General features: G+C 44.2%; 1 protein-coding gene across 1 annotated transcript in view; it reads right to left on the bottom strand.

Moving 5' to 3' along the window:
* Positions 1-1,295: 1,295 nt before the first annotated feature.
* Positions 1,296-12,478, bottom strand: part of LOC121878286 (sodium-coupled monocarboxylate transporter 2-like) — a gene marked incomplete at its 5' end in the record, with an annotated part of 62,304 nt that continues 51,121 nt past the window's right edge. The window contains 2 exons of the mRNA XM_042384377.1: positions 1,296-2,207; positions 2,534-2,634. Of these exons, the coding sequence (XP_042240311.1) occupies positions 2,017-2,207; positions 2,534-2,634 (292 nt within the window). The remainder of the gene's footprint in view (positions 2,208-2,533; positions 2,635-12,478) is intronic.

A 12,478-nucleotide genomic window follows, 5' to 3' on the forward strand; every position in this document is an offset into this window, starting at 1 on the left:
AGTCCACATGTTCATTGCCCTTGAGAAACAGTGATATAACTAGTGCCATTTTTTACTGTACCATTTTTCCAAGTATCCTAACTTATAGTCTAAAAAAAATAAACTTTAAAATCGAAATATTGCCACAGTGTAATAAGTATCTACGGATAAACCTACTACAGTATTTAAGAAACATAAAAAACTAGAATAATAAAAATGAACAGAAAATGAAGGATGGAGAACAAATAAACAAGGGAGAAACGAAGAATGAAGGGAGATAATGAAAATAATGAATAAGTTAAATACAGGAAGAAAACGAAGACGAAGAAGTAAAGGGCAAAACAAAGCATGAGAATAAGGACTAAAAAAGTGACAAAAATTGAATAGAGAGAGAGATAGAGAGAGAGAGAGAGATGGTGAAGGGTCACAAAAAACGAGGATATTAATGCCTAGAAGACCAAGAAGAAAATAATAGGAAGGAAAATTTATAGACAGCTGGACAGACGCACAGGAAGACAGATGGAGATAGAGCTTTATCTTCTGTTACTGTCTGTCGGTTCTTATCTTATTTCTTCCTCTTTTATCATTATTATCCTTGTTCTTTAGAGTCAGAATAAGACAAAGACATACAAAAACAGACAATGAAAGATAATCAGACACACTGAAAAAACAATCAGAGTGAAACATTAATGAGTGTTACGAACCACGCCACCAATTGTCATGATCTACCTACCCAGCACCACGAGCAACGCCATCTAGGGACAAAACCCGAGTATGACTACTCTTAGTTACCACTCCACGGTTTCCCTTCTCCATATCCTGGTTGTTGCGTCACCTCCTCAAAGTCTTCTTCGTCAGCTCCAGTTCGATGAGAGTTCAGTTCACTCTGGGAAGTGACCACAGGATCACCTATCCTGGAAACCTACGGCACAGTGACTACCTACCGTCTTCTACAATACTCAGCCTTACTCGTCAGCCATCTCAGCTCCGCAATTAAGTATTTGTAATCTTATATTGCCTCCCCACCTCCACCTTGCTTCCAAATTGTTGTATGTTGTATAAATATGTATATACTGTTAATGTTTAGGTTAAGTATGGTTAAAGGTAAATTATAGAAAGCTGAATATTTTGTTAAGGAATTTATGGTACTTTATTATACACAACAAAAACTCTCATCCTTTGTCTACCCTTTTATAGTCAGATTGTCTTTGTTTTTTTGTTGTTGTTGCCTGTTGGGATCTGGGTAGACATTTAAACTATATTCTAAATCCCCAACTCGCAACAAGAGAGACTAAAAAAATCAATGTGTAGAAAAGCTGGAGGGAACTAAGAGTCACAGGGAGGGACCAGCTGGAGGGAACTAAGAATCTCAGGGAGGGACCAGCTGGAGGGAACTAAGAGTCTCTTGGAGGGACCAGCTGGAGGGAACTCAGAGTCTCAGGGACCAGCTGGAGGGAACTAAGAGTCTCGGGAAGGGACCAGCTGGAGGGAACTAAGAGTCTCGGGGAGGGACAAGCTGGATGAAACTAAGAGTCTCAGAGAGGGACCAGCTGGAGGGAACTAAGAGTCTCAAGGAGGGACCAGCTGGAGGGAACTAAGAGTCTCAAGGAGGGACCAGCTGGGAGGGAACTAAGAGTCTCAGGGAGGGACCAGCTGGATGGAACTAAGAGTCTCAGAGAGGGAGCAGCTGGCGGGAATTAAGAGTCACAGAGTGGGACCAGCTGGAGGGAACTAAGATTCTCAGAGAGGGACCAGCTGGATGGAACTAGGAGTCTCAGAGAGGGACCAGCTGGAGGGCACTAAGAGTCTCAGGGAGGGACCAGCTGGATGGAACTAAGAGTCGCAGAGAGGGACCAGCTGGAGGGAACTAAGATTCTCAGAGAGGGACCAGCTGGAGGGAATTAAGAGTCACAGAGAGGGACCAGCTGGAGGGAACTAAGAGTCTCAGGGAGGGACCAGCTGGAGGGAACTGAGAGTCTCAGGGAGGGACCAGCTGGAGGGAACTAAGAGTCTCAGAGAGGGACCAGCTGGAGGGAACTAAGAGGAAGTGTTGAGGTTATCTGTGTTATGTCTGGGCAACATCTTAAACGCCTCCTCCTCCTCGTTGATAATGTCTTGGGTGACTGTGTAAGTGGGGCGACCCTTCACACTCTCCCACACACGCTTGTAGGCTCTGGCACATGCCGGACTCACCACTCCCTTACTCACATCCTCAGGGCTGTTAGGACCTGCCAGGATTAACGAAGCTGTTATCTAATTTATCATTATTTATGAATCATCATTAGTCAATATCTAAGTTTCATGATAATTTTACTTGAATAAAATCTGACTCTAATGTTTACAATCAATGTAGAATTACCAGACAAAATCTATAGAGTTATATCAACAAGAACTTGCACAGATTAGCTTTATGCTAAAAAATAATTACTTTTACAGTACATGTTTGAATATTGGGTGGTAATTCTTCCAGGACAAAGACAAAATATACAAATGGCACTTTTCATATAAAGTAAGTGAGAAGCTGCACGATACCGAGAGGAAAAAATGTTCTCACCTGTCAACAGAGAGACGAGAGAGCTGATTATAAATGTCAGCGCCACAGCAATTATGCCCGTGTAGCAGTAGGAGATCTCGTAGATAGTGTTAGATTGAGTTCTGTGGATGAAATGTGCATTATAATGAATCCATCTTTCAAATATAATACTTACTGTCATTTGTTAAGGCGACATTACAAACAGGCAATTTTTCAAACTGGCAAGTAAATGCAATAATAGATCAGGAGATTCCAGATATTGTTCCTGATTGTATTTTTACGAATTCTCTTAGACACTTTTACGTAGGGCCCGTGACGTCACATATATGACATCACGCCACTGCTGAATTACCAGCGACATCCGAAACTTATAGCTCTTTATCTACTGTGTTCCATACCACCACCTCCCAATACTACCACCACTTACCTGCTACTACTACCACCACTTCCGGCTACTACTACCACCACTTTCAGTAACTAACACCTTCACTACAACCACTTCCTGTTACTACTACCACCACCTCCTGTTACTACTACCACCACTTCCTGTTACTAACACCTTCACTACAACCACTTCCTGTTACTACTACCACCACTTACCTGCTACAACTACCACCACTTCCTGTTACTACTACCACCACTTCCGGCTACTACTACCAACACTTCCTGTTACTAACACCTTCACTACAACCACTTCATGTTAATACTACCACCACTTCCTGTTACTACTACCACCACTTCCTGTTACTACTACCACCACTTCCTGTTACTAGCACCTTCACTACCACCACTTACTGCTGCTACTACCACCACTTCCTGTTACTAACACCATCACTACCACCACTTCCTGCTGATACTACCACCACTTCCTGTTACTACTACCTCCACTTCCTGTTACTAGCACCTTCACTATGTAGTGAGGGGTTGTCAGACCACAGCTTACATCTCAGAAACTCCAGTCTGACCGGACATTAGCCGAGGCCAAAAGTATAGGGTAACTCTGCGGTTGACCAAGGATTGTAAACCAACTAGCTCCCCCTCCCATGTCACACATGTAAGAAGGCACCAGCCGACTCTCTCCCAATATACAATAACCTACACCGCAGAAAGAAGTCCAGACCTGACCTCACAATTAGCCAGGTCACTTGTAACCCTTGGAGCCCAACTCAAGGCCTCTCGTGTTACACGGCCCCACCTGACGACTTCTCCTTACATCTCAGAAACTCCAGTCTGGCCCGACGTTTGGGAAGTCAAGTGTAGGGGAACTCTCACGGTTGCTCTCCCAATATACACATGGCCCCACCTGATGACTTTCCCAGATAGTTCTGAAAAGGTCCAGGCCTGACCGCACATTTGCGGGGTCAAATGTAAAGAGACCCTTCGCCGCCCCCCAGGCCAGCTGAACCTGTCGGCTCGCATCCCAATATATAGGACGTCCTGGTCCTCCCTCGGGCGGATTGGCAGAGAAGCAGTTGTCTTGTAACTAGTGAGGGCCAGCTACCACGTCCCCAGTCCCGCTCGAGAGAAGCCCACCACTAAGTGTAACGAAGTCTCAGCTGGGTCCATCGACAAAGTGCTGTCAACTCCACGTGTAACAGTAAGTGCTGGCTGTGTAGACTGTAGAAGTGCAGTGATCCCGAACCTCCCCAACGATCGACTTAGTGAAGTGCCCATTTTAATTGTGAGGTTAGGTTATACGAGAATACCATAGTCTACCATAAATTGTGTACGAACCCCCCCTATTAATCCCCCCTATTGAACTAGTAAAATAAAGCTGTAACACGCATTGGTGTTTTATATACTACACTTGTACTGCGCCTGTGTTAATATACAGTGTTGACATCATACCCTCGAGACACGCTACCATTTCCTCTCGCTATAATACTCTACTACTATAAACTCCTAACTTACCTCTTCATGTGAGATTTTGTCTCATTACAACTACCACCACTTCCTGTTACTAGCACCTTCACTACCACCACTTCCTGCTGCTACTACCACCACTTCCTGTTACTAACACCATCACTACCACCACTTCCTGTTACTACTACCACCACTTCCTGTTACTACTACCACCACTTCCTGCTACTACTACCACCACTTCCTGTTACTAGCACCTTCACTACCACCACTTCCTGTTACTACTACCATCACTTCCTGTTACTAGCACCATCAATACCACCACTTCCTGCTGCTTCTACCACCACTTCCTGTTGCTAGCACCTTCACTACCACCACTTCCTGTTACTAGCACTATCACTACCACCACTTCCTGCTGTTACTACCACCACTTCCTGTTACTAACACCATCACTGCTACTGTTGGCAGCAGGAGAATGTAAGTAATTTCACTCGTGTGTAGGAATAGAGAAGAATGTGGTTCTCCCAGGATAATCCACGGAACAGAATATAACTAAGTAAATCTGAGAATAAAAGAAAATAAACAAATAAGCAAAAGTATTAAAAGAAATACAATAAGCACCAAGAAAGACAGAAAATGAAGAAAATACAAGAAATATAACCAAGAAAGTTATAGACATAAGAAGGTAAGAGGCAAACTTCAAAAGTCGTGATATTACACTGGAATGAGGTGAGAGTGTTGGAGCTGGGTGAGAGGAAGTTAAAATGCTTGGTGGTGACCTAAGCGGCCATGTGGGATACACACAGAAGGTTTGGACAGTGTGTATGGTGAAAAGGGCTACAGTACAAGGAATATGGAAAGAGTAAGAATATTAAAGTTTGGATTTATACTGAATATGGTTGTATCTAATATACTATAGGAATAGCCGTGTGTCTGTCTGTCTGTCTGTCTGTCTGTCTGTCTGTCTGTCATTTCTGGGCAGCCGAAACGGCACAATCGTTTTTCATCAAACTTGGTGGAAAAATCGCAAAAAAATTCGTAGAGTGGTAACAAACCTGGTCCCATGTCGATGCTTTTTTTTAAGAAGGCATTAATTAACCATTTTATTTACGCTGGCAAAAGTTGTCGCTGTACGTTGTCAGCCGGCTGGACGATTGCAGTTATCGTACGGCTCCCACCTCCTCCCCCCACTTTTTCTCTTAGCCTACTTTTTTTTTAATGTTGTTTGGATTAGTAAAGGAAGAAAGATGAGTAAATAGAAGAATAAAGAAGGGGGAAACAGAAAATAGTTAGAGATAACAGGTGGGGGGAGCTGAGTTTCATCATGCGTCTGGATTTGCAGTTTTAACGCTACCAGATGACCTTACAGCTACAGTTAATACTTATGCCTGTGGCTGAATGTACATGGAAAAGGAGAAGAGATAAAATGATAATAACAGGAATGCATGGAGAAGATGACTACAATAGACACAGGGTGAATATAGACAGTGAAACAGACAGGAGGTTGCAAAAATAAACAGATTCATATATGCATAAATAGACAATATGGCAACTAACATGACAGACAGACAGAGAGCTGACTGACTGGTTCACTTTAGACAAACAGGCAGACACACGCCAACAACGGATAAGACAGACAGATTTGACGACACAAAGAGTACAGACAGGCTTACAGTCAAACACTACTCAGACGAACAGACAGTTGGGATGGCAATAGACAGGACAGATAGACTTGAGACAGATTAGAAGGCATTTATAAACAAGAATAACACCAAATTGACCATAGCTACGTCAGTGAGGGTAGGAGGTCTTACATCCACCAGCGTAAATAATAAGACGCATTGCAAACTAACACCCTCGCGCGGAATGAACATCGATGGTCGGTCAGTCATGTGAGATGGGCCTAAAACTGACTAATGTAGATGATGACTATGATGACTTAGCACAGGTGATGACTTAAGCAGATAGTGACTAATCTAACCAGAATCAAAGTCACTTCTCTTGAAAATATAATTTATCTCGGAAAGATCATCGGCTATTCATAATAAAAAAAATTATGATTTTAACCTCTCTTTATGGCGAATATTTCTTTAAATAATTATTCTAACCTTTATTCTATTCCTTGCTATAGTATACTAGATACTTACAGTACCTAACAACCACGACCATGATTATAACAACCACAACCATGATTATAACAACCACGACCATAATTATAACAACCACGACTATGATTATAACAACCACAACTATGATTATAATAACCACGACCATGATTATAACAATCACGACCATGATTATAACAACCACGACCATGATTATACCAACCACGACTATCTATCTAATATACTATAGGAATAGCCGTGTGTCTGTTCTGAGCAGCCGAAACGGCGAAATCGTTTTTCATCAAACTTGGTGGAAAAATCGCAAAAAATTAGTAACGTGGAACAAATCTTTTCCCATGTAGATGGTTTCGCGCGCTAGCCAAGCACGAGCGTTCGAACTTTCACGCATGGGTAAACTGTACCACCGGACTCGCCACCGGGCACAAAGGGCCCACGATCACTTTTGAAACAGTGTTTAAGAAGAGGACGAGTAGGCTGACTACATGAGTCAGGCGGCAAATATTACTTTGCTGTCACTCAGTATCGAGTATGATGATAATCCAGCTATAATACAATGATATGAGTTATTAAGGGTGACTAAAGAGGCCGATACGGGACCAGGAGGGTCGTCCACAGATGTTGCACGTGTGGAGGGCTACCCCTAGTGCTGGAGGGGTGGTGGCAGCGTCTTTCCGGCGTTGGTGCTTGTCTGCCTTGGTATGCAGTCGGGCTAACTCGAAAGTATTGACACCTTCTTCTATGGTGCTCCTCCAAGCATTAGGGTGTGAAGTAATCGTCTCCCAGGTGAGGGGGTCGATTTGGCACTTTTTCACGTTTGTCTTAAGACTATCCTTATACCTTTTCAGTTGCCTGCCAGCGTTACATTTCGTATTCGTTGGTGACTGTAAAGTAGCTGCGGGTAACATGGCCAGTCCAGGGTAGTTGTTCATGGATAATAATAGTTTCGATGCTCCTACAGTTGGTGTCAGCGAGAATACTGACATTTGTTCTCTTGTCTTCCCAGCGAACTCGAAGGATAGAACGTCGACTACGTTGGTGAAAGTTTTCAAGTGCCTTGAGATGCCTCCTGTAGGTGACCCATGTCTCACTGCCATGTAGCGGGGTCGGAAGGACCACTACTCGATATACATGCAACTTTGTGGATAATTTCAGCTGCCTACAGCTGAAGACATGGATTCGGAGTCTCCCAAAGGCTTGAGATGCACATCTAATCCGCTGTTGAACCTCTTCATCAATGTCCGTAGGGGTAGACAGGTGGGAGCCAAGTGTGCATATGTATCTGTGTAGGTGTTCAGGATCTCTTGTAGGTCGCATTCAGTGTGAGCGATGAGGGTGAAGTCATCTGCATACTGAAGTTCAGTAATGGAAACTGCCGACATGTTTGTTCTTGCCTGGAGTCGTCTTATGTTTAAAAGACCCTTCATCGGGTACTGGATGTCTACCCCGCTGGCTAAATTGGCACTGGTACGAGTAAAAAAGGCAGCCAAGAAAATGGAATAGAGATTTAGTGCCAGTATACATCATTGTTTTACCCCCGTTTGGATGGGGAAGAACTCAGACTGGATGCCATTGCGCAGGACACTGTCGTTCATGACATTGTGGAGTACAGGTCACTATGTTGTTCTCTGTACTTTTCTTGTATCTGACGGGCAGAAAAGATCATGACAGTGGTGTCACGTGGTGGTCTAAAACCACATTGAGATTCTGGAAGGAAGTTTTCCGCCTCAGAAGAAGTCTGTTTAGGAGGACTCGAGTGATAATCTTGCCATCTACGGACAGCAGTGAGATCTCGCGGTAGTTGCCACAGTCTGAGCGATCTCCCTTTTTTTTTATAAATATTGGGGATGGGGGCATCTTTGAGAGCTTGGGGGGTTTCCTCCTTTTCTCATATATACTACAGGAGAGAGTGGAGATGGCTGTTAAGCAGAGGTCCTCCTGCTTTATACACGTCAGCTGGGAATCCATCAGGCCCTGAGGCTTTGTTATTTTTCATCTTTTTGATGGCAGTAGCTACCTCATCCAGGGATGGAAGTAAGCTTAGGCGGGTCAGCCCTGGATGCTAAGAAACCTGCTAGATAGTCAGGACATCCACTTCAGTGTTTCGGTTGAGGAGAGAATGGTAGTGCTCTTTCCAGCACTGAAGGAGGCCTTCTTCATCTTTGATTAGAGAGTTTTACCGTCGGATGAGCAGAAGGGGGCTGCGCCATGAGTGATTGGCCCATAAAGTGTTTTAGTGGAATTGAAAAATTTTTGCATCTTGTGTTGATCTACAAATTTTTTCAAAGTTTGCACTGGGCCTATGCATTCTTTTTGTGGAAGGTATAGGCTTTGCTCCAAGACTGTGGGTTGTTCTGCCAATCACTTAGAGCAGCACAATTATCATCGACGAGTAAGTTGATTTCCGGGTCATTTTCATCAAACCAGTCCTGGTGTATTCTTTCGATCTGGCCGAGGGCCTCTGCAGGTTTTTGTCATGACAGTTTCGAGAATATCCCATTAGCACTTGGATTTGGGTTATTTGTTGTCGGGTTGTTTATCAGCCCATGCTCGAGCTGCTCTCTATAAGCATGAAAGCAAAGGCTGCCGCTGGATCCTCCAGAAACTTCGTGTTAAAAGCTCTTCTGGAGGCTTGTTGCCTTTGCCGTTTTGGGGCGACGTGAAGTGAGAGTGTGGCTCTGACGAGCTGATGATCAGTATCACAGTGGTCTGAGCCACGCATGGCTCGGGTAATGAGGACATCTTGGCGATCTGTTTCTCTGTCAATGATGTAGTCAATGAGATGCCAGTGTTTGGATCGTGGGTATTACCACCAACCCTTGAACTTGTCGGCCTGCCTAAACAAGGTAATGGGGATAGTGAGGTTGTGTGCAGCTCATTTACTTAGGAAGAGTAGGGCATTGGGATTATATTTGTCAAGTCCATTTCTCCCTGTGGTTCACTGCTAAATGTCAGTATCTCCGCAAACTCTGGCATTGAAGTCACCTAGGAGTACAACCTTATCTTCTCTGGGGAAAGAGGTTAGAACTCTGTCAAGTTCGGTGTTTAAGGACTCCATGATGTCATCCTTTGTATCCAGTGTTGGGGCGTATGCACTGATGAAGAAGGCATGGCGTGAGTGATTCAGTGGGAATCGGAGCATCATGAGACATTCGTTGATCCCAAAAGGCATTTCAGTTAGCCTATGTAGGATGCTTACTTTTCCATAAGAAAGAATAGCCAGATTCCCGTTCTGTTAGTCGATCCTTGTCTGGGAGCCGGACTCACTAATGGATGTTATGTCGATGTTATACCTAGCCAGCTCCTTTGCCACAAGGGCGGTTTTTCTTTCAGGACGTGTACTTTTGTGCCAGTATCCAGAAGGGTCCTAACATTCCATGCCGCAACCATAATAGGTAGTATAGTTTGTTTTTGTTTTGATCTGCATAAGGGTTCTGTTACCCAGTCAGCTTGGTTCTTTAGCCAAGCTCTGTTTGGGGCACCTTTACCAGCCCCAGCCCCCTCCCTCTGTTGGGTGAGCAGAATGGCTACTCATAAGGACTGCTCAGTCGCACAGACAGGACCGGATTGCACTACTGACTAGATCCCAGTGCATAAACGACCATCTTATTTATGCCGCCTATGTGTAGAGTTGTGACTAGAAACTCTCGGGAGTCATCTCTGCTTGGCCCCGTTGCCACTCGTCCATCGCCATAGGACTTTTTGGGGGTATAGGGGTTTTGATGATGATGAGAAGCATGATGAGCTGGATGATGGCTGCTTGTGTGTTGATTTATGTGGTGAGACAGGAGCACAAGCTACAACCACACACCTTGGCTCTCCCGTTTCCTGATCCAGTGGTGCAAGTGTTGCAATGACTGGGGAGAGGGAGAGTTGCAATGAACTGCCGATGGCCCAATTTGTTGGGTTTCGCCTGAGTAGCCTGTCCATCTTGAATTGCCTTCATCCACAGGTGTAGTCGTTGGGTCGTTGGTCACCTTTTCCGCTTATACCGCCGTTGGGGTCTTGTTGGAAGCATGCTTGCCTGTTGCAGGGCTCCACCGTAGATTTTTCATTTGGTGTTTACTTCCATAGCCTTGTATCTACCAAGGTTAATCCGCAAGCAGCGTGGCAGTGGTTAGTAGGCGCCAGGACGTGTCCACATGCCAGTGGGACTATGTGCTGTCCCTCTGGGGCCCACTGCTACTCCGATATCCCTTGCCGGTTTAGCCTGGGTTGGGCCCACGAAGCACCCAGTTACAGTGTGTTGCCACGAGGAGGCACAGCAAGAGTCTTGATGGTGAAGAGACTGTATTGGCTGGGGAGGACTTAAGTAAGTTGTTTCCCTGTTCGCCACGACGGCTAGCCAGCGGCTGTAGCTGAAAGCGAGAGGAAGCAAGCAGTGCTTGGACTTTAACACTAACATATGCTGCCACACTAGACACATTACACCACCATATGTGCGCGCACACACACACACAAACCAAGATTAACTACAAATTTATCAGGAATTGTGATTGGAATCTTGTTTCGGATGTAAAGCGTATATTAGGTGAAGAATGTGCGAACAGAATGTTTGCATGAGATATGCTGCTTAAAACGTGCAGGGGAAAGAATGAGGTGCTATATATGTTACCAAAAGGAGAGTGTGGAAATCTAAGGAACAAAACATAAGGAAAGCATATCATGTTGGGTTGAGAAGAGTGGACTCTGCTAGCAGTACTGAGAGGGGTAGTGGAGCGAGATGTTGGGCCAAAATAAAGGACTTTCTGCTGACATGATGTGGGGCAGGGCGAAGGGCCAAGCCAGGCATGCAGTGAAAAGCCGATGGAATTATAAAGTGAATAGACAAATAAGGGAAAAAATAAAATTGCTTGAAGCCTTGAGGATGTGTGGTGACAAGGAGGAGCACCCGATGGCCAATTACAGACACAGACGAAAGTTTACAAGCCAAAGGAGCATGAATTAATCCCGAGCTTCCAGTAGCCGTTCCATTCTCTTTTCTTGCCAATTGCTTGCTTCACTCATTCTCTTTTAACTCTTGGATATGGTCTCTGAACTGGCTTTGGTACTCATAAGTTGACTCCGATCCATATAAACTTCTCGTTCACAGTCGGTCGTAATTATTATTTTTTTCCAAACCTCTTTGATTTCCTTCTTATCAACCAATAAATTACCATGTGACAACAGACCACGTGGTGTCCCTATGATGCTACGACACCACGTAGTGAATGAGTTGCTACAACATCAAGTGAGGTTCCTCATAACACCATCTGTGAGGGAATTATTACACCACATCAGGCCCCTCATACACCATCTGTGAGGGAATTATTACACCACATCAGGCCCCTCATAACACCATGTGTGAGGGAATTATTACACCACATCAGGCCCCTCATAACACCATCTGTGAGGGAATTATTACACCACATCAGGCCCCTCATACACCATCTGTGAGGGAATTATTACACCACATCAGGCCCCTCATACACCATCTGTGAGGGAATTATTACACCACATCAGGCCCCTCATAACACCATCTGTGAGGGAACTACTACATCATCAGGCCCCTCGTAACACCATCTGTGAGGGAATTACTACACCACGGTAGGCCCCTCATAACACCACCTGAGAGGGAACTAGTACTCCACGTGATGCCCTCATAACGCCATCTGTGAGGGAGTTACTACACTACGTGTCTGCTGTTCAACACCTCAGCTCACATGATCTACGTGTGTAAACATTAATCTTTATGTTCACTGTATGTTCCTTCAACTCTCTCAAATGAAGGCTTTTGTTAAACCACCAATGTATGTAATAAGTCATTTTATATCCAATGTATATTTTCAGCCTTCTGGCTGCAGAACTTTTTCAATAAACCGTTTATTATTATTATTATTATTATTATTATTATTATTATTATTATTATTATTATTATTATTATTATTATTATTATTATTATTTTTATTATTATTTCTCACGCACTGCTCACCTAACATCCTCG

This window comes from Homarus americanus, unplaced genomic scaffold (assembly GCF_018991925.1).
Source record: "Homarus americanus isolate GMGI-L3 unplaced genomic scaffold, GMGI_Hamer_2.0 scaffold7371, whole genome shotgun sequence".
In the NCBI taxonomy this organism is placed as follows: domain Eukaryota; kingdom Metazoa; phylum Arthropoda; class Malacostraca; order Decapoda; family Nephropidae; genus Homarus; species Homarus americanus.